General features: G+C 33.3%; 1 protein-coding gene across 4 annotated transcripts in view; it reads right to left on the bottom strand.

Annotated features, from left to right (window-relative positions):
• Positions 1–19,878, bottom strand: part of LOC149190912 (agamous-like MADS-box protein MADS1) — a 208,603-nt gene extending 188,725 nt beyond the window's left edge. For 2 of the 4 annotated variants that reach the window (XM_089413471.1, XM_089413468.1), the window contains exons 1-2: positions 19,641–19,796; positions 19,179–19,490 (exon numbers count right to left, since the gene is read on the bottom strand). In XM_089413471.1, the coding sequence (XP_089269597.1) occupies positions 19,179–19,360 (182 nt within the window). In that variant the 5' untranslated portion in view covers positions 19,361–19,490; positions 19,641–19,796. Of the gene's footprint in view, positions 1–19,178; positions 19,491–19,577 lie in introns of all 4 variants that reach the window. The other 2 variants (XM_089413470.1, XM_089413469.1) reach the window with 2 other exon arrangements.
• Between the last annotated feature and the right edge of the window lie 1,767 nt (positions 19,879–21,645).

Below are 21,645 nucleotides of genomic sequence, written 5' to 3'. Positions count from 1 at the left end.
TAGCCTACTCACATCACCAACACTAATCATTGTGGACTTTAAATCCACCTCTCTTTATTTGTGTTATGTAGATATATCTATCTCATGAATCGTTATGAGGCATCCACTGCTCTTTATTTGTGTTATTTAGATGTATCTATCTCATGAATTGCTATGAGGCATATCCTACCGATAACAACCCTCTAACGATACAAATAATAAATAGGATCCATAGTATCTTTCTCTATGGTTATTACTAGGAAAGAACATAAGTATTAGTGGGGATTCTTGGCTTGATTCCTTTCATGTTTTAAATTTTGTATTCTCGGGACCCAATCTAATGAAAAACACTCTAACTATGTTTTGTAATTAACACTATCCACTAAGAATTTTGTTATTAGTGAAACTCTTTCAAAAAGAAATACCTATGTACCTTGAATATCTCAAGGTGGTTAAGGTTGAGACGTATTTATTCTAGCTGTGTGTTAAATTGGGATTGTATTGGCTTGACCATGAGCCAATCACTTATCTATGATGAAAACAAATAATGCACAATTTTGAAATTGATTATTTCAATCAAAATAACGGACAACACAACCTCACCCAGTGGAAATTCTTAGGTTTAATATGTATGTGCTCCAACTATAATTTAAATTCTAAATCTTTCCACTACTCATATGCATATGTATTGTCTTCTCACACAAAGAAATTTCATGGAAATGTGTTTTCTCTCTCCACACAGAGAGACTTCATCAAATAATGATGAGGGAGATAATTAGCATAAATTCAAAGGGATTAGATCAATGAATTTGATATATGATGCAATATCTAAGGTGATGACTTCAATAGCATATAAGGGATTAGACAATCACAAGTAATGTCAAAGTAGATGGAATCATAGTAAGTACAAGTGACTTACATCGTGATATAAAAACATTGGGCAGAATGGAATGATCATCACAGGGTACTCGCTCAACACTGGAATTGATAATGTAATTGATGCCACATGTAATTTTATTTGACAGTTTAAATGCTAGAAGGAGATGGAAATCTATGCATAACAAAATAGGTAGAGAACCAACACACTAGTAGTGCATATGACTTGCTAGAGGAATTGTGCAGTTTATGGATAGCCGAGGAGACCTTCCTAAACTACTTATGGAATGTACAACCTACATAAGACCTCAAAGACAATGAGTTCATTTGCATGCAACTTCAATGATAATTAGTATGAAGCATTCAACGCCGAATTCATTATTCTCCATGTTACATTTACATCTAAACTATCCCATTGATTGAATTATGTCGTTTCTTCATCTTTAGAATTTTAAAAATCGGGTTAAGATTGTGATGGATAACTTCCAAAATCCATTGATCTTAATAAAAAGCAAGGAAGTGATGGAGATCATTACATAATTTTTGGGTTTCATAGAGTAAGAATGAGAGGAATACAATTCTGAGTAAGGTTAATAAATTTATAGTGAGGAATTTTTCATTACAACCATGATTCTGAATATAGGTAATAGTTTCTTCATGGTTAAGAATATCAAATTCTCTTTATCAAAATCCGTGTTATATGTAATTCTCTCATTATGGAACGAGTCTCCAACATTTTAATTTTTCATCCTTCTCATTGTTCAACTTTGGGGTTTTCTTGTTGGGCCACAACCACGAAGTGCATAGTGCAAGCTATTTTTAGCTTTGTGTTGTACTATTTATCAACAAAGTTGAACATTTTGGAAATTTAGGGTTTGATTCAAAAAAGACCATACAAAAATTCAAAAATATTTTTTTTAAGAAAGCTTCAAATTTTTGTTAGATTATACGTTTCTATTTCAAGTAATAAATTTGGGGTATCATAGTCTTTTTACTACATAATCAATGTCCATTAATAATATATGTAATTTACCATTTACCATAATACGATGAGTATTTATTCACTTTGTAAACGTTAATATCTCTAAAGCTCCCATGACAAAGGAAACGTGAGAGAATTGAAAGGCCTTGTATAGCTTCAGGTCATTAATTAATAAGATGTCATTGAGAAAAAGCATTATGGACAAAAATGGAGGTAAAAAATTATAAAAAAAATTAAATAAATTTAATATGATGATGAAATAATTAGATTCTATATGAGATCGACTTCTGTCTAAATTAGTATGCTAGATTAATGGAAAAATTTTGTTAATGGATATGTACTCATCTCGTAGAGATAACCCAAAGACTTAAACCACTATCTAACATATAATTATGAAGGAATGTAATTTATATCTTTATATTTAATATCATTTGTTACAGAAGGCCACTTTAAGGAAAGGAAAGATAATAAAGGCAATGGGTTTCGTGCAGTCTCAAGTCTAAGAGTAAAATAACTAGCATGAAGATAAAATGTGAAGCATTTCACTTTAAATGCGACCAAAATGGACATATAAAGGATTCCTAATAAAAAAGAATATGTCACTTTGGTGGTCTCTACAAGCTAAGAGTATGGGTAAAAATGGGAATGCACTTTATTAGATATTATTTATTTACTCTAGCGTATAGTGACAAGGAGTATGGATAAAAATAGAATATGTCACTATAGTGGTCTCTACTAACTAGGAGTATGGGTAAAAATGGGAATGCATTTTATTAGATATTATTTATTTACTCCAGCGTATAGTGAAACAAGGAGTATGGCTAAAAATTGGAATGCACTTTATTAGATGTTATTTATTTACTCTAGCATACAGTGAAACATGGGTAAAAATGGGTATGCACTTTATTACATATTATTTATTTATTCTAGCGTGTAGTGAAACCTGTCTGGTAGAATTTGAAGCTTCATTTTATGTGACTCCTCTTTCGAAGGGGTTGGAATCCTATAAATAACAAAGCCTATAATGTAGTGGGCAGAGGGTCTACGCCAAAAATAAAGAAAGATGGGACAATCATGTAATTGCATGCATGTGGGATAAAAGTAATATTCTCTTAGTAATCCAATTGACTAATGCATGCTAGATGCAATTTTCATGAGGAGATGCATTGGTATTAGCTAAGGGAATCAATATTAGAACCTTCTAGATTGGATGTTACTACTAATGTTGACGTTAGTAGTATTTTGGAAACAAATAAGAAGAGTCTAACATCTAAGAAAACACCTAAAAGAAATTTAAATAGCATGTGAAATGGTAAGGAGCATGGTCACTTGAATGAGAAAATTATACAAGACATGCAATCAAAAGGAATAATCAAGGTATGGACCTAAATTTTGATTCATTTGAGTTTCGTGAATCATGTGTGTTTGGTAAACATGGAATGGTATAATGTTTTCCTAGAGCTAAGAGATACTAAAGACTAAAATTAATGCATACATATGTGTGTATCCATAAGTGACCTGAAATAATGGTGCTTGATATTTTACTTCTATTGGTGCTTAAAATTTTATTATTTTTTAAATGATTATGAGATGAAATAATGCTCGAGAAGTGTGGAAACTTATTTTAGTAATTTCAAAAAAATAATTTCCAATTATAAAATGGAATCTAAAAGAATTAGGAAATATGTTCCTCGTTTTTAAGAATGGAGAACAATTTCCTCTAATATTTATTCTTTAATTTTTGTAACATATAGATTGACTTGAAAATATTAGCTAAAAAAAATGACTCAAAGGAACCCATATGGATTCACCAAGCTATGAATGAGTCAATTTTCCCAATATTTCAAATTAAAACCAATTTCTTCAAAAGTGTTTTCAAGGAATAAATAACTTAAATATCCACATAATTCAGTGGCTAAGAAAGTATATTGACATTTTGTTAACAATCCATAAATGGGGGACTTATAACCTACTCACTTCACCATCACTAATCCTTGCGGACTTATAATTTGCCTCTATTTGTTTCTGTTATGTTGATATATCTATCCTTTGAATGGCTATGAGGACTATCTTCTCACCATATCCTATAGACAATAACCACCTAGTAATCTAAATAAGAAATAGGATCTTCCGTTGATTTATCTATGGTTATCAGCAGGAAAGCACATAAGTATTGGTGGTGTTTCTTGGCTTGAGTTCTTTCAAGTTTTGAATGTTGTATTGTAAAGACCCAATTGAATGAATCACAATCCAACTATGTTTTTGAAGTAATAATATCCACTAGGAAATTTGTTATTAGTGAAACTCTTTTGCACACAAATACCTAAATAAGTTGAATCTATCAAGGTGGTTAAGGTTGATACATATTTCTTCTATGGATGTGTTTACCCTCGATTTTACTTTCCTAACCACAAGATAATTACCTCTATATGGCCAAAAGAAATGGCACAATGCTACTTCACTCAATGGAAATGCTTAATAATAAAAAAAGAAAACAAATATCACTTCCAAGTTTAATATGTATAGGCTCAAGCTCTAATTAAACTCTAAATCTTTACAATGCTTTATATGCATATATATTTTATTCTAACAAAAAGGAATTTCATTTAAATTTTTTTTCTCTAGCTCTCTACACACAAAGAGACTTCATCAGATCATGATGAGTGAGAAAATTACAATAAATTTAAGAGGATTATATTAATAAATTGTTCTATATGATACAATAGCTAAGGTAACAACTTCAATATCATATAAGAGATAAGACAAACACAAGTAATTTCAAAGAAGTTTGAAGCATAGTAAGTACAAGTGACTTACACCATGATATGCAAACATTGGGAATAACACAATGATCATCACAGGTTAGTCACTCAACATTGAATTGACAATGGAATGATGACACATGTGAGCTAATTTAGAAAATTAAGTTCTAGAAGGAGATGCAACACAATGTGTTACAAAATAGGTAGAGAAGCAACCCACTAGTGGTGCATATAACTTCCCAGATGAATTATGCATTTTATGGAAATGAGAGACCTTCAAAAACTAGTTATGGAATGTAAAACCTACATAATAGCTTAAAGGCAAGGAATTCATTTGCAATTATCATCAATGATAAGAGATATGAAGTGTTCAACCTCTAATTTGTTATTCTTTGTGATTCATTAGATCTTAACTATCCCAATGATTGAATTATGTTATATATTCATGTATATAATTTCAAATTGGTTTAAAATTATAATAGATAGCTTCCAATATGCATTAATCTAAATCCAAAAAGGAAGTTATGGAGCTCGTTACATCATCATTGTGTTCCATAGAGTAAGAATAAAAGGAAAATAATTTCTAAGTGAGGTTAATAAAACTATAGTGAGGAAATCTTCATTATAACTATGATTTTAACTATAGGTAATAGATTAAATATTCATAAGATCACTAGTAAATTATCAATGATATTTAACACAACATGTCAAGAAATTCATTATAATAATACACCATATTTATTTTGGAAACCTGAATGGGAAAACGAGCTTTGAATTGTTTCTAAGTTATTATTTCAACAATGCTTAGTTGTAATGTATCTTATGGCTCTTTATGCATTATGACCTCTATTGGTCAGCGAACGAAGAATTCCCATAATTATATAAGAGTATTGATGTCTAATGGAAAGGGAGAGTACTCCTTGAACTTTCATTTCGCATTCCCCTCTTTTTCTTTGTCCTATTTTCTTTTACAATCTACATTTGATTCCTTTGGTTTTCCTCTCTTATTTGTTTAATTTAATATTTATTTATTTTATTATATTATATTTTATGTTTTATCTAACCTGCATTAAATTTCAAATCACATCTTATGGATATTGATCCTTACAACCATTCATTTGTTCAGATTGATTTTCGATCACACCTCCCAAATGAGAAGCTTTTTTGTTTCCATGAACATAGAGGAAAGCAATATTAGTCAATATACTTTATTTCTAATTCTTAGGAACATTTATCTAACTTTAGCTCCTAAATATAGCTCATACCTTGTCTTTGGTTATGGCGTTGGTTCCTACTACAACACTAGCTTTTGTTCCTAGCTCTTTTTTTTTAATGATTTACCACTAAATATTAGCTATAAGCAAAATCTATATCCAAAGTCTTCACTTACAACTCATTCCTACATTCAACATTCAAGTCCCTTCTAGTTTTAGAATTATAAATGTTCTATCTTGATTGCCAATAAAATACGAGTTGAATTCTATTCTTTACTCATTTAGTGAGATTCTAGAAAGCATATTCGATCATGTAGAAAAACCATAAAAACAGTTGTGATTTATCCTATTATGCTATTATGAATTGTTTCTTCGAATACAAATAGGTCTTTGGTACATCATATTCTTGCACAACACTTCATCTATGTAGAAGTATCTATGAATGATCAATCCTCCATTTCCCACTAGCTACTTCAATTGTTTGCTAATAAGAAATATGTTTCAAAAATTGTTGAATCATTCTTCAACTAGATTACAATGAAAGAAATTTCATCCCGAGTTTGATATCCTTCTTTTCTCTCTATGTCTTCCAAAATGGAAATTATTGCTTCATTTTTTAGGTTGATCTCTTATGCTACCGCAAATCTGCAAACTCTTCCAACAACTTGGGATGTCAAGGTAAGGAGACCATCATATCCTTTTGACTTCACTCTTCACAAATTTTTCTTAGTCACATATTGATAGTGATAATATCTATATGAAGTCACCAATACTTCCATTCCAAATGTCCACTCAACTTATACTAGTATAAAACACTCCTAGCACTATTGCATGGACTCTAGTTCTTTTCTCATCATGCCTTTCAAACCACTACTTGCTTTTGTATGTCTTATTACCATTCCTCCTTTGAAATAAACCTTTCTTGTGGAATGTGGCTTGCTTCTCCTTAAATGAAGCCATATAATGGCCTTTCTTTTAATACCAATAGTTAGTAGCATTATCGATTTTCCTTTTGCAAAAATGAAAAATGAAGAATTCCATGCGTACTGCATACCTTCTCTTCTTCTTCTTACTCCAATTGATTTTCTTATTTCTTATTTCACATATAGTCTCTCTATACATTCATCATTGATTCCATTTTTAAATATCCTAGAAGAAGGATGTATTGGAAGTGTGCTTCCATTTTAATTCACCAATTTTTTTAAAATGAACAAGTCAACTCTACTATCTTCTTCCTTAAAGTTTGTCATCTTCGTTTATGTTTTGTTTTTCTCCTTTCCATTAAATCCCAAGCCTTGATGATTGACTCTTGTTTTAGATAAAATGGGGCTTGTGATGCTTCCTTTCTCTTACCTAGCCCTTGTTTGTTTTGTTCCATATTCCCTAATTATTGTGACACGTTACATCTTATATGTTTACCAAATTTAACAAATTTTGTTGAGAAAGGTACAAAAATGTGAACTTATTATGCTTGGCCTAATCATGGTGTTGTCTTGATAGTGACAATTGACGGTGGATTTACATCCTTGGTCTCTTGGATAGCTACATGTAGATTTTACATTTCTTCTTCCTTGTTTTACATTTCTTATTAGAGCTAATCCATTATTTGAGTGAGCCTACACACCTACCAACTATCCATTTGAATATCTTTTCGCAATTGCATCAGATGAAATCTATTTCAGTCGTGATACACCATTATAGTACTAAGAGAGTCTTCATGTTCATCAAATTATGTATCTTGCAATAGAAAACATCTTGCCAATTTATGAAGGTTTCTCTCCATCTTCCATCGTTTAGTCTTGTCCTTCAAGTGTCCATTCACTTCCTGATGGTGCACATTAATAGTCTATAATTCTACCAACCATTCAATTTTTTCTTTGCATATGATGTGTCTTTGTTCTCTTGAAATTTCTAGTAGCTAGGCCATGTTCAAGGATTTGGTACCTCTAATGATACATAAATAATAGATGTGTATCCCAGTTTCCTCACCAACATGGACCTTTATGGAATTAAAACATGATATCTATTTCTTTCTCTTATGCCCATATATTTAACATATGTATGACTACAAGGCATTTGTTCTCAATGTAGTTTGCAAAAAAAACTAATAAATAATGCCAATAAGAAACATTTGTTTGGGTTGGATTTTTTATGGTTACCATTAAGCATGGGCTTAAGGATTAGCTATATTTCTTCGAAACTTGATTTATCTCATGTTTGTCTTTCTCTATTATCAATAACCAATCAAATGATGCAACCTTTGATTTTTTTTGGAATAACAACCAAGAAATCTACCTTTGGTCCAACTGCTTTGCACATGAATTCGTAATCGAAGTAAATCTATCAAGATGGTTAGGCCTAAGACATAATCATAGTTTTATGTGTGTGTTTAGTTCTAATTATAATGGATTTGTTTTAGGCTAACTACTATAGATACACCATGCATCGTAAAGTGTAATAAACCCAAATATAAATATAAATGAAAACGAAAAAATCCAAAATTTATTATGGCCAATAATATACCTATAGGTAGTACCAAAAAATTAAAAAAAACCAATATTCTACAAGTATATTCCCAATTGAACCAACTCTAACATAACAATAGTATTCCCTTTTCAATTCAACTTATAATTTGAGATATAATTTTCCATGTATGTAACATAGTTGTTCCACCTAAGTTTACAATTGAAAATTCATGCAAATAATTTTATTGTATGAAAAAATGAATACCACAAATTTGTAAACTTTATTGTTCTAAAAAAATATAAGGGACAAGGCTACTTCAATCATTAGAAATCCTTAATAATAAAAACTATAAAAAGAATGCATTAAATCCATGCTTCATATGTATAAGTTAGATATATTATTCCTATTATACTACTATGCAATGGTTACATATATGTATATAATTAATTAATTAATTAATTAATTAATTAATGTTATATCAATATCTTCACAAGTATTATGCTCTAGATAGATGTGAAGAGACTTCATAAAATAACTATGAACGAGACAAATACCATGACGTCAAAGGGATTAGACAAATTAATTTAACTCCATGTGGCAATCACTAAGGTTATGTCTTCAAAAAAAGAGATAACTATGAACAATACAAATACCATGACGTCAAAGGGATTAGACCAATTAATTTAGCTCCATGTTGCAGTCACTACGGTTATGTATTCAAAAGTGTAGAAGAGATGAGGCAATTTCGAATAATGTTAAAATAATTTGAAGCATGATAAGTGCAAACAAATTACAATATAAGACCTAAAATATTAGGAGTTGAATTATCATGTGAGGGCGTCTGCTCAACACCTGAATTGAGTAAGGAATTGTGGGAAGATGTGAGTTAGTTTCATAAATTAAGTGCTAAAATGAGACCCAACTTTGTGTGCAACAAAAAAGGAATAGGAATGACCACACAAGTAGTGCATACAACCCACTAAAGCGACTTTGTGTGCAACAAAAAAGGAATAGGAATGACCACACAAGTAGTGCATACAACCTACTAAAGCGCTTTTTTTCATTCAATGGAAATGAAAGGAGAACTCCCTAATTAATAAATCGAATATGAAACCTATATACAACCTCAAGTGCAAGGAATTCACTGTGTAGCTTAAGAAACAAGTAATAGTGTAGCGCAAGAAACAAGTAATAGGTAGTCTTCAACCACTAATTTATTCCTCTTCAAGCTAGATTTAGACTTTAATGGTCCCAACTACTCAATTTCATAGTTTCTTTAATTGAAAATTTATAAATTTAACTTAAAAATACAACACCTCGATGGAGATAATTACAAGCTGTTTGCTTTAAAAAATAAAAAATGAGAGGAATTATTCATTATAATAATAATGAATTCAAAAATGGGAAACAAATTAAACATTTTGAAAACCATAAGAGACTTAACCATATATCTAATACTATGCAACTAAATTCACCACACATAGTATTTATATTGTAAATCTAAATGGGAAAGCCAAGTTGAAATGGTTTCTTTATTCTCATTTTGATAATCTCCTCTTGCAAAAATGCAACTCTTTATTTTTTTTGGTCCATTCTCACCTCTCTCAGTGAAGCCAAAGTAACTTTGTGAGAATGTCTATAAAAAAATATCTAGGATAGAGAGTGAAAATTGGGAAGGCCAAGTATCCCTTACCTTTTCATTTCAAATTCCCCTCTTCTTCTTCTCTTATATTCATTTATATTCTATATTTAATTATTTTACTTTCCTTCTTCTTTACATTACTTTATTATGTTTTATTGATTTCATTATCTTTTATATTTTAACTAGCATTCAATAATTGTACAATTACACTTGTAGACACTAAATATTACAACTATTGTCTTGTTCATATCCATTTTAGATCTAACTTCTCCATTAACAGGATTTATGCTTTGTAAAATCCTAGAAGAAACTAATACAGATCAACATTAATTTTATCTACTTCTCTTATTCATGGTTTTAATTCTCATTCTTAGCTATATATCTAACTTTGAATTCGATTTATTGGTTCATGTTCTTCTAGGTTATAGATGTATTCTCATTAGCTCTCACTTTAGATTAATATCTAGGCTCAAATTCTTCACTCAGAATCATGCTGGTCTTCATCATGTAAGTCCCTTGTATTCTTATACTTGGAGATGGACTCTCCTAATATCTAATGAAATAAATTTTGGAGTTACTAATATATTTAAAAACATATGACATCATATAAAAAATCAACAAAATAAAGTGTGGTGTTCTCTCTTTTGTAATGATATATTACTTCTTGACATAGAAATAATTTGTAGTATTACATTTGCTTGCACAAAATTCCATGTTTCCATTAATACCAACCAAATGACAATGCCATTAATTATCGAGTCTCTATTTAACAATTGCTTCGCTAATTTTATACTAATATGTAAGATGGATCATTGGTTGGTGAGTCATTCTTCAACCAAATTGTAGCGAAAGATGCATCGAGCTCTTAACACCCCCTCTACCCTCTTTCCATTGGACAACTATTTCCTTTGTTACGAGGCTCACCGCTTACACTATCGCAAGTATACAAATATGTTTTTTCACCTTAGGTTACCAAGTGATAGATTTATTCATCAACTTTACACTTCACTCTCTACACCCTTCTTTTCGTTGGGTCATTGTTGGGATGAAGGTATAGATGTAGTTACCAACATTTTTCTTCCCAATTCCTTTGAAGTTGTACCCATGACAAAAGTTCTGAGCACCACTCTATGGATTTCTTGACATTTTCTTTTCTCCTTGTGCCTCAATTAATTTTGTGTTTAGGGAAGTCTTTTTTTTATTTCTCTTTTGATGAAAATATAGTTTATTGCAAGTGCCTTATTTCTCCCAATAAGGTTACACATGATGGGCTTTCTTCCTAAAAAGTGATACGATATCTATTTACTAATATATGGTAGTGGTATCTCTTTTATTATTTCAAAAGGGAAAAATGAGGAATGTCTTACTTGATGCATACCTCCTTTCCTTCTTCTTGTTGCTCTAGTTGATATGCATGTTGCTTCCTCTATGTGTTGGCCTTGATAGTGGAAACAAAAAGTGGTTTCGTTTTCTTATTCTCATATAAAACTACTTGTAGCTTTGAGAATATTTATTTCTTCTTTCCCAACTCTCATTGCATTGAAGCCATCATCTAAGTGAGGCTATCCTCTTTCCAACTACCTAGTTATCCATTTTGATGACATTCTCTCCCAATTTGACACGTTCAACACTAGATTTGTTCAAATACAATGTCACAATAGTGAGAAACTCTTGACATTCATCAAATAGATTCCTCAACCATGAAAAAACTATTGTTGAGGTCTCAAAATTAATTTCTTTATTTTCAATCCTTTCATTTTCTCTTTCGATTGAATATTCTCTTCTTCAAGATTCATATTAATAGCCTTTAGGTCTTCCAACATTTCTCTTTATTCTTTACCCAACTATACATAGGCAACATCCTCTTCAAAATTATATTACTTGTGTCATGGTGAAGGATGCAAGAAATCTAAAATCTTATAACCCATAAGCATATGAATTATGTTCCACTTGTTTGTTTAAAGTATATCCTTATGGAATTAAAATATATATTTTTGTTATCTATGTTATGAAGAAACGTTTTTCCTTGAAGTGGCTATAAGGTCTTTGTTGTCATATCACCTAAGCACAACAACCAACCAATAATGGAAATAATACACAAACGTTGGTTTCTTTTTCATTATCACAAGTTAGGAACAAAAGTATTTGTCGGTGTCTTTCTCCCTTCAAAGTTATATTTATTTTTATGTCTTTAATGCTCTATTCTCAAAATCCAATTGAATGAAAAACCCTCTAAATTTGTTTATGCGTAAATTCTATTCCTGGACAACTTTATCTTTGATGCAACTCCTTTCTGCATGAATATTAAACTGAATTAAATATTCCAAGGTGGTTGATGCTGAGATGCTACCATGGTTATATGCTGGATTATAATGCCTTTATTCCGAGCTAATTACTTCACGTAAACCGCATATTGTAAACTACGATTAAAAAAATGAAAAAATCAATGAGAATGTAAGTATTCTACATTTAATATGAGCAACAATATTCATATATGAAATATCGAACACTCTTGTCTTTTATAGATTCAAAAGAGATATTCTCTACCAATATATGGTCCACGTAACTCACTTCAACCTAACAATATAACTTCCCGAGTGCAATCCAACTTGCAATATAATATTTACTATTGAAATATGTGACCTAATTATTCTAGGTCTATTTAGAAGTGAGACGCTCTATTGTAGAGATAGAATCGTGGAACCAATTACCTTCTCATTGAAAAAGAAATTGAAATCAAAATTTTCGACAAATACGAGGGAGAACAATACTATACTCAATGAAAGGTTTAATAAATTATAAGAAATTTGATTTCACAATTAAAGATTTCATATGTTTAGGTTCAAGCTTTTTTAGGCTTAAATACTTAATAGCTTTTAAATACTTAATAGCTTTTATACGTATTTATGTTGTCTTTTTATATAAAAGAATTTCATATCAATTCTTTTGTATGTATTTTACTTTATATCTTTGAGGGTTAGTTTAATTGATCATGTCTATGTCATTAAATCACTTTTTTCCTATTGAGAGGTCATGGATTCAATTCTCTTGACACTATTTTGAGTAGATAAAAAGTGATACCTTGAGGTGGACATTCCTACTATAAATATTCCATGGATGTAACAAACACCAATCTCCACAAAATGTGAACCACGTAGAAAAAAAAGATGAAAGAAAAAATATTCCACTTTGTAGACATATTAAGAGATTTTATCAAGACATAATGAATAACACAATTACAATGATGTCAAAAGGATTAGACCAATGAATACAACTATAGGATACAATGGATAAGGTGATGATTTCAAAAGTGTATAAGAGATAAGGACATTGAAAATAATTTGAAAGCATTTGAAGCATGGTAAGATGAAATTGATTTGGGGTAGAGAGTTCATCCCCTGCAAAAAGCTAATTATGACATAGTTACAACGCCGTGAACAACAATAGCTAAAGGAAACAAAAATCCATGCATTTTACTATAGTGACCAACAACAATTAAATATGTAATACACGGGCCCATTTTCAAGGGCTCGACATTAAGAAAACATAATAAACACTGTGCAGTAGGACTATTCGCGAGCATGACCAAGTTGATTGGAACAAAATCAACAAATGTCCCCGTAATCACCCACTTCTCCCAACAAAGACAGTCCAAGTGAAAACAAGACCATCAAACCAGTCCCTATAGACATCCACCAAAAGAATGCGCTCATTGTCAACAGTTGCATATGGAAGACATGAATTGGCAAACAACACTAGAGGAGCTCACAGGTGCGGATCACCGGGAGCTCCTACAAGAAAATACGCCGCATAGGTTTCACACTAAAATCCCATAATAAATAGATACACTTAGTTAGGGATAGTAAATCAAATCCCTGAATGATAGGAACTGAATGTCCAAGAAAAACACAATCATAACTATGTAACAATATTGACCTAATCTCCATTAATTCTAACACTTCCCCTTAATGGAGAAAGGGTTCTTAAACACACCTAATATGTCCCTAAACAAATCAAACTTCAGTCTTCCCAGAGCCTTAGTAAATATATCAGCCATATTATCACAAGAATTACAATATTCAACACAAATCTCTTTGGACTACACCTTCTCCCTAATAAATGAAATTGAGTGTCTATGTGCTTAGTGTTTTTATGAAACACAGGATTGTAGACTAATTTGATGGAAATTTGATTATCGCAATTGATAACTGTAGCTTCTGTTTGTTCTTCTCCTACCTCTTGGAGAAGTCTACCCAACTAAACTGCTTCACATGCTGCTGCACACATAGCTTGATATTCTGCTTCTACTGAGGATAAGGTAACAGTATGATGCTTCTTGCTGCACCAAGAGATGACCCTGGACCCAATGCTGAAGGCGTAACCTGTAATTGATCTTCTATCATATAAATTTCCTGCCCAATCGGAGTTTGTATAACCTGTCAAACTAACATCAAATGAGTCAGAATACAAAATACCAAAGTTTGAAGTTCCTTGCAGATACCTCAGAACTCCTTTTACTGCACTCTAGTGGTTCTCATGAGGTCGAGTCATGAACTAACTCAAAACACTCACTGCAGAAGCTAGATTTGGTCTCGTTGTAGTCAAATAGATAATACTACCAACCAACTATCTGTACAATGTTGCATCTACATATTTTGAATCATCATCCTCCTGAAGTTTGTTGTTCTGCTATAAAGGCACAAATGTAGCCTTGCACTCATCCATTTTGAATTTAGTCAACAAACTCTTAGCATACTTACCCTGGGACAAGAAAGTTTGGTTTGAATCTCTCCAAACTTCTAGACCCAAACAGTAATGCATTTCTCCAAGGTCCTTCATCTCAAATTTATGTGATAATTGCTGCTTGATTTCTTCAATGAGATTGTCTGCACTCCCTGTCATGATCAGATCATCTACATATAAAGAAATCAACGCTATATGTCCCTCATCATTAAAAACAGTATACAAATTGGGATCATTTTTGCTCCTTTTATAACCATGCATGAGGAAAAATGAGTCAATTTTTTCGTACTAAGATCTAGGTGCCTGCTTTAAACCATATAAAGCTTTCTTTAATATACATACTAAGTGCTCTTCTCCCTTCTTAATAGACCCCTCAGGCTGCACTAAGTATACTTCTTCTTTTAAATCACCATTTAAGAAAGCAGATTTAACATCTAATTGATGTATTTTCCAATGATGCTTAGTGGCTAAAGCAATAATCAATCTAATGGTATTTAGTTTTGCAACAGGGGAAAATGTTTCCTCAAAATCAATAACTTCTTTTGGGAATACCCCTTTGCCACCAACCTTGCTTTATGCTTATCAATAGACCCATCTGCTTTAAATTCCAACTTAAATAACCATCTGGAACCTATGGGTTGTTTACCATTAGGAAGCTTTACTAGATCCCAAGTATTGTTCTTAATAATAGATTCATATTCCTCTTTCATTGCTTCCTTCCATTTAGAACTCTTACTAGCTTCATAAAAATTAGAAGGTTCTGCAATGTTTAACATACCAGTCATGAGCACACAATCCCTATATCGAGTTGGTAACTGTTTCGGCCTGCTAGATCTCCTGAGCGGTGGGGGTTCAACTATTCTGCTGTGTTCTTCTCTTTGTGGACTGAACTCGATTTCTTCCTCTTTATCCTGTTGCTGTTGCTCCTGCTGTTGTTCCTATTGCTATTGTTGTTGCTGACTGATCCCTATTTCACTATCCTCATCTGAAAGTAAGGGTACATGCCATTCTTCATTGTTTTGAACAGGATTTCCATCATCAACATGTTCATGGAATACTACGTCTCTACTAACAAACACCTTGTGAGTAGAAGGATCAAACATTTTATAAGCCTTATACTCACTGCAGTATCCAATGAAGGTACATTTAATGGCCTTTGAATCTAACTTCTTCCTGTTCTCTTTGGGAACATGTGCAAAAGATTTACAACCAAATACTCTAAGGTGACTTACTGCAGGCTTGAAGCCAAACAATGCTTCAAAAGGAGTTTTATAATCAAGACTTTTAGTGGGACTCCTATTCTTCAAATACACTACAGTATTAATAGCTTCTGCCCAAAAACCATTAGTTAGATTCTTACCTTTCAACATACTGCAAGCACACTCCACTAGTGTTCTATTTTTCCTCTCAGCTACTCCATTCTGCTGAGGAGTGTAAGGTGTTGTAAACTGTTGTTGTATCCCATGCTCTTTGCAGTATTTGATGAAAACCCCTTTCTTGAATTCTTCGCCTTGATCTGATTGAAGAATCCTGATGAACTTTCCTATCTGCTTCTCAAGCATGTTTATGAATTACTTGAAATACTCAAAAGCATGACTCTTCTATTTAAGAAAATATACCCATGTGAATCTTGTACAATCATCAACAAAGATTAAAAAATAGTAGGCCCCACCAGACTTATCTGATAAAACACAACCAGCACAATCATCGCAACTATTTTTCTCGGATCCGCAACTAGTCGCAGATGTACACCTGAATCTTGCGACGATGCGTCGCCGAGGTACACCAAAATCCTGCAACGATGCAACAAATTAAAAATGGGTGAAGTCCCAAAGAGGGTCAGTGTGATTATTCTTTAGCTGCCCGCAACAACGGTGCGATTACTCTTCAGCTCCACACGCGACAATGTCACATTCCTCAACTCAGCGTACAGGCCTCTCATTCCTGCATCTCTGATACCATGTCAACAGTTGCATATGGAAGACATGAATTGGAAAACAACACTACAGGAGCTCACAGGTGCGGATCACCAGGAGCTCCTACAAGAAAATATGCCACATAAGCTTCACATTAAACTCCCATAATAAATAGATACGCTTAGTTAGGGATAGTAAATCAAATCCATGAATGATAGGAATTGAATGTCCAAGAAAAGCACAATCATAACTATGTAACAATATTCACCTAATCTCCATTAGTTCTAACACTCACTAGCAAAATACATTGCATAGAAGACAGTGAAAGACGCAAACCATAGTTGAGACATTTTAAGAGGCATAACCTAAGTATCCATAGAAAACAATTTCCCACAAGTACCATTTCCAATGTCACTGTGAGAGATATGTTCTCCCAAGAGACAAGTGTTCAACACCAACTAAGCCAACTAAACTATGATGCACCATGTCCCCTTCAAAAAGGGACAACCTTGATGATCCCTTTGACATCACTAGAACAAAACTATCAAAGCATCAACAAAAGACATAGGATGCCAAAAGCTAATCTTGTTCTAAAGGGATATCAACCCAATCCTATCTACTATCCACAAGAGAGTCACTTGGATCCCCAAGATGATCAGTCAAGTAGCAGAATCTGAAACCAAAAAGGTCTCCACGCTCGACGGTTTGGAATCAACATTATTAATACATAATCAAATATTTCTTAGCATTCATTTAACATATTCCAATCTAGAGAAAAAAAAAATTATATTTTTCTACCTACTTTTCCTTAAAACTTGAGTTGTAACAATGTATTCATTTGCTGGTGCAATGAGAGAGAGTACAAAAAATGCAACTTTTTCCTCTGGAATCCCCAAAGGTCTAGGACCCTATTCATTTCTACAACTAACTCCAAAAGCTAAGAGTCATAATGATAGAGATGATCTTCATTTTCTTTGGCCTCCCAAAACATAATTTCCCTTCTAACTTGAAGAGATACTGCATCAAAAAAGGTGCCCACGAAATCAAACACAAAAGGCCTAGTTTTCTTAACTCCCACATTTCCACAGCCACCCCTTCTGCGAGGCATTCTTTGGTGGGGGGGCATTGTGAAAGGAAAACAAGGAATACAATTGCGAAATCCATGTTGAGTAAAAAATGAGGTTGGGAAGACAACAAACCCTTACAATCTAGATCACAAAACCACTATATTGTCTCCCAACACCACTCCCAAGTACCAAGCACTAGCAAATAAGCTAATTCAAGGCATACGAAAGATATATATTCACATAGTCCACCTAACAAAAAAATTCATGATAAAAGCGTGAACCCAACCCAAATACAAAAGACAAACATAGTACCCCTAACACATAAATGGTCACATGATAGGAAAAGGGGCCCGAAAGCACAGTGTGTGCAGACCAAAGAAGATGAAGGAAGACTCTGCAAAAGTGAACCAAATTGACATGCAAGGAAATGAAATGGACGCCACTGGTCCAAGAACTATACAAGAAGTAATCCAGACTCAAAGAAACGGAAAGACGACCCCGTGACAGTCCAAAGAAATCAAACAAGAAGTTGTGCCAAATCCTACTTGGACAAAATATAAAGACAAATTGAACAAGAACCCAATTATCAATTACACAAAACAAGAGTTGAATCATCAGACGTCATACCTCTCCATAATTTCGGAACACCTCCAGACCACACCAAGGTGAAGAACTCGACTCAAAAGCTTGAAAGACTCAAAAGAAAATTATTTGAATGATTGAAACCAATGTTAGGAGATTGAAGAAATTGATTAATGGTCATGTTAATAAGATTGATCAAACGTATGACTGACACTGACATTTTAATCTATATATTGATGTAATCACGATTATTTTATGCATAAAGAAGAAGGAAAGCGATCCTGCAGTAGCATACGTTTAAGTTGTTTACTGTGTCAATCTCGTTACTGTTTATGGTTCGTTTTCTGTTTTAATGTGAACACTGCTCTAATCCTTTAGGCATGGGGATTGAGAAGAAGCCTCACATACCAAAAGAAATACATTAACCGCTTAATGCCGCTGGAAGAATTGATGGATTATTCAGTTCTGGCGAGAAATTTCCCCTATGTTTAAAGACATCAAGAGGGTTATGGTATAAAGTATAGCCGTGTGTCTGTCCGTATAGTAAAATTTGATTCTGCATTCTCGCAGATTTGTTGTGAAGGTTTGTATACAACAGCGGGGAGGTGGATTTCTACAGATTTGGATGTTCCAGATAAATGGGTGTGAAGACCTTGGCCTTTGACATACTGAATCTAATAAAATTGAAATTACAGCCTGCTAGCCATTGCTATTATAAGTTATCTTTGCCATATTACTTAAGGGGATTTTTCATATGCTGAATTTTATGGGCTATTTTGAGTTTTTTGGCATGAAGTGTTACCTGAAAAATATTAATAACCTGTACCATATAATGGTATACCCATACAGTAGGAAAACAATGGCGTGTACCATACCATGGTATACCCATTCAGTAGGAAAATAATGGATGGCAGTGAATGGAAGGAGCTCGAGTAAGTAATCACCATACCTTTTATTAGCAAATTCGAATAGTTTTCCACGGCCTGAAAAGATGATTAGTGCCACCTCGGCTTCGCAAAGCACAGACAATTCATACGCCTTCTTCAGTAATCCGTTTCGACGCTTGCAGAAAGTCACTAGCCGATTTGTAGTATTCTCGATCCGCTTGATCTCAATCTTTCCGCGGCCCATTGTGATATTGTACGCACCTTATAACAATCCAGTCACATCCACAGAGTCCTTAGGTTAACGAAACCCTAGTCCTGCTATTGCTATTAGCTGGCAAGCCCACGATGATCTGCGTATTGGCGGTTATTTCGACCTGCAGAGAGATATGAGGAAATTAGTGGATGCGGCCGGCCGTAATATCTACTAAATAAAATTAGTCCATGCGGCTGCGGATAATAACTCTAACAAAAGATGACTCATTTCAGTTGGAGTGGATCATCAGGCTTTCCGAGAGAGCGCTTACAGACAAAGAAGAAACAGAACCAGCAAACCCTCCATGGAAGATGGAAAGAAACACAGTCAAATATGTGGTTGAGAGGAAGGGAAAACCTTGCTAGTAGATGGAAAGGAAGTCAGTCATCTATGCGGTGGAGGCTCTTTCTCGGGGCCGGCGAAGTAGTTGGTACTCAACATGTGGCGTTGTCTTATTCTTTATGGAGACTCCATTTTTTATTGATGTACAGTCGATAGATTTGTTTATTACCGAAAATCTATTTGAGTTATGAATTGCAATGCCAGGAATCGAAATCGGTCTCGACCGCTTGCCCGCTGTTCCTGGGCCATTCTCTTCCAATGGCAAACGAGCAATATAGTTAAGAAAAACATGGTAGACAATGTTTACATGATCAATCAGAATCAAATACGAGGCTCATATTCTTCTGCCTCGCTGTATATAATATTGGTTTTTCTCATTCAAAAATGTTACGGCCCCGACATTTTACTGATCCATGTGACCACACTTACACCACGCTGCAGAACTCCATTCTTGAGATGCTAAATGGAAAACCGTGAAAAGACCCCCTCCCCACCCCCCGCCTCCGGTTTCTATTAAACCTATCAATCCTGCGGCCACGTGCCGCACTATAGATAATTCTGTTGAGGGGATTGGAGGCGTACAGAGGGTGGTACTATTCATTTCCCGAACGGGAAATGCACAAATTTCATTCTTGTTTTCGCCGTTTGTTTTCAACATTCAAATCAAACGCAAAACCAAAAATGTGGAACACACCTTCTCCATCCCTGATAAAAGGAAGACATCTTTCATGCGCCTAATGGCCATTGTCTTGTCTTAAATAGTAACATGCTTACTATAATAGCCTGGAATTTATTAATCACCCAATCACCTCTTTTAGTTGTCAAAATCAATAACTTTATTATAATATTATTAATTTTATAAATCACCCATTTTAGGGTCAGTCAAGATCAATAACTTTATCGTACATAAACTTCAATGAAATTAATATTTAATATGCCCATCTAAACTTCCATCAAATCATGATTCATATGTCCATAAAATAAAATCAATATTTAAATATGTGATCAGAGCCTTGGGTTCTCGATCAAAATGATATATTTGCGGTCGTCGCGAAGTATAGGGCTATTGTTGTTATAAAACCTATATTAATATTAAAATAATAGTAATAATATTTTAGAAATATTATATTATTGTTAGTTAAAATTAAAATTATGATTAAGATGTATGCGTTTTTAATGTTTATAAAATAGGAGATTTGCATATATATATTAGTTTTGAAATTTTGAATTTACAAGTTTTTTTTAAAAAAAAAATTATCTTTAAATTCATTTATAAAATATATAAATAACATTTTATTAAACAATAATGAAGATATAAACAAAGTTTTATTAAGTGAGAGTAATAGTTATAATTAGATTAATATTTATTGGTTCTTTTTTCCAGGTTACCTGCAAACAACTTTGCGTCTTCAATTTTTCTTTCTACCTCTTATGCCCCCAAATTCCCCTCACAGTTGAACTCTTGCAAGCATGACATCCATTGGGGGAGGATCCCTTGGCTCCTCCACTCCCCAACAACACGTGGTCGCCTCTGCAACTTATGGCCCAAAACCCTCTAACCCCATTGCACAAACTTCCAAGATCAAACTACAAAGTGACAAATTTGTTGATGTTATTATGCATCAACCTAGGGTTCACCCCGAATCAAAGCAGAGGAACACTAGCACATGTAAGGCCAAATCAAAGAAGATCCCAAGGTTGCACATTGCTCCAGGGCGGTTAAATAACAACATTCAGTTCATCTAAGACCATACACTGATTGTAAGTTCATCAATGTTTGGCCAACACAGAAAATGTTCTTGCATTGGATCACTCTGCGATGGAAGCCAAAATATCACTACGATGTCAAACTTGTCTCTAAGTGCTTCTTCACAGTGATTTTCACACATCAAGATGATCTCAAATCAGTTCTGGAGGGAGGTCCTTACTTTCTC

Source organism: Pinus tabuliformis, chromosome 3_1, assembly GCF_031772625.1.
Source record: "Pinus tabuliformis cultivar Carrire ecotype Pingquan chromosome 3_1, CPIR1, whole genome shotgun sequence".
NCBI lineage: Eukaryota > Viridiplantae > Streptophyta > Pinopsida > Pinales > Pinaceae > Pinus > Pinus tabuliformis.
The sequence above is the reverse complement of the archived record's forward strand: the minus strand, read 5'-3'. Positions and strand labels throughout refer to the sequence as shown.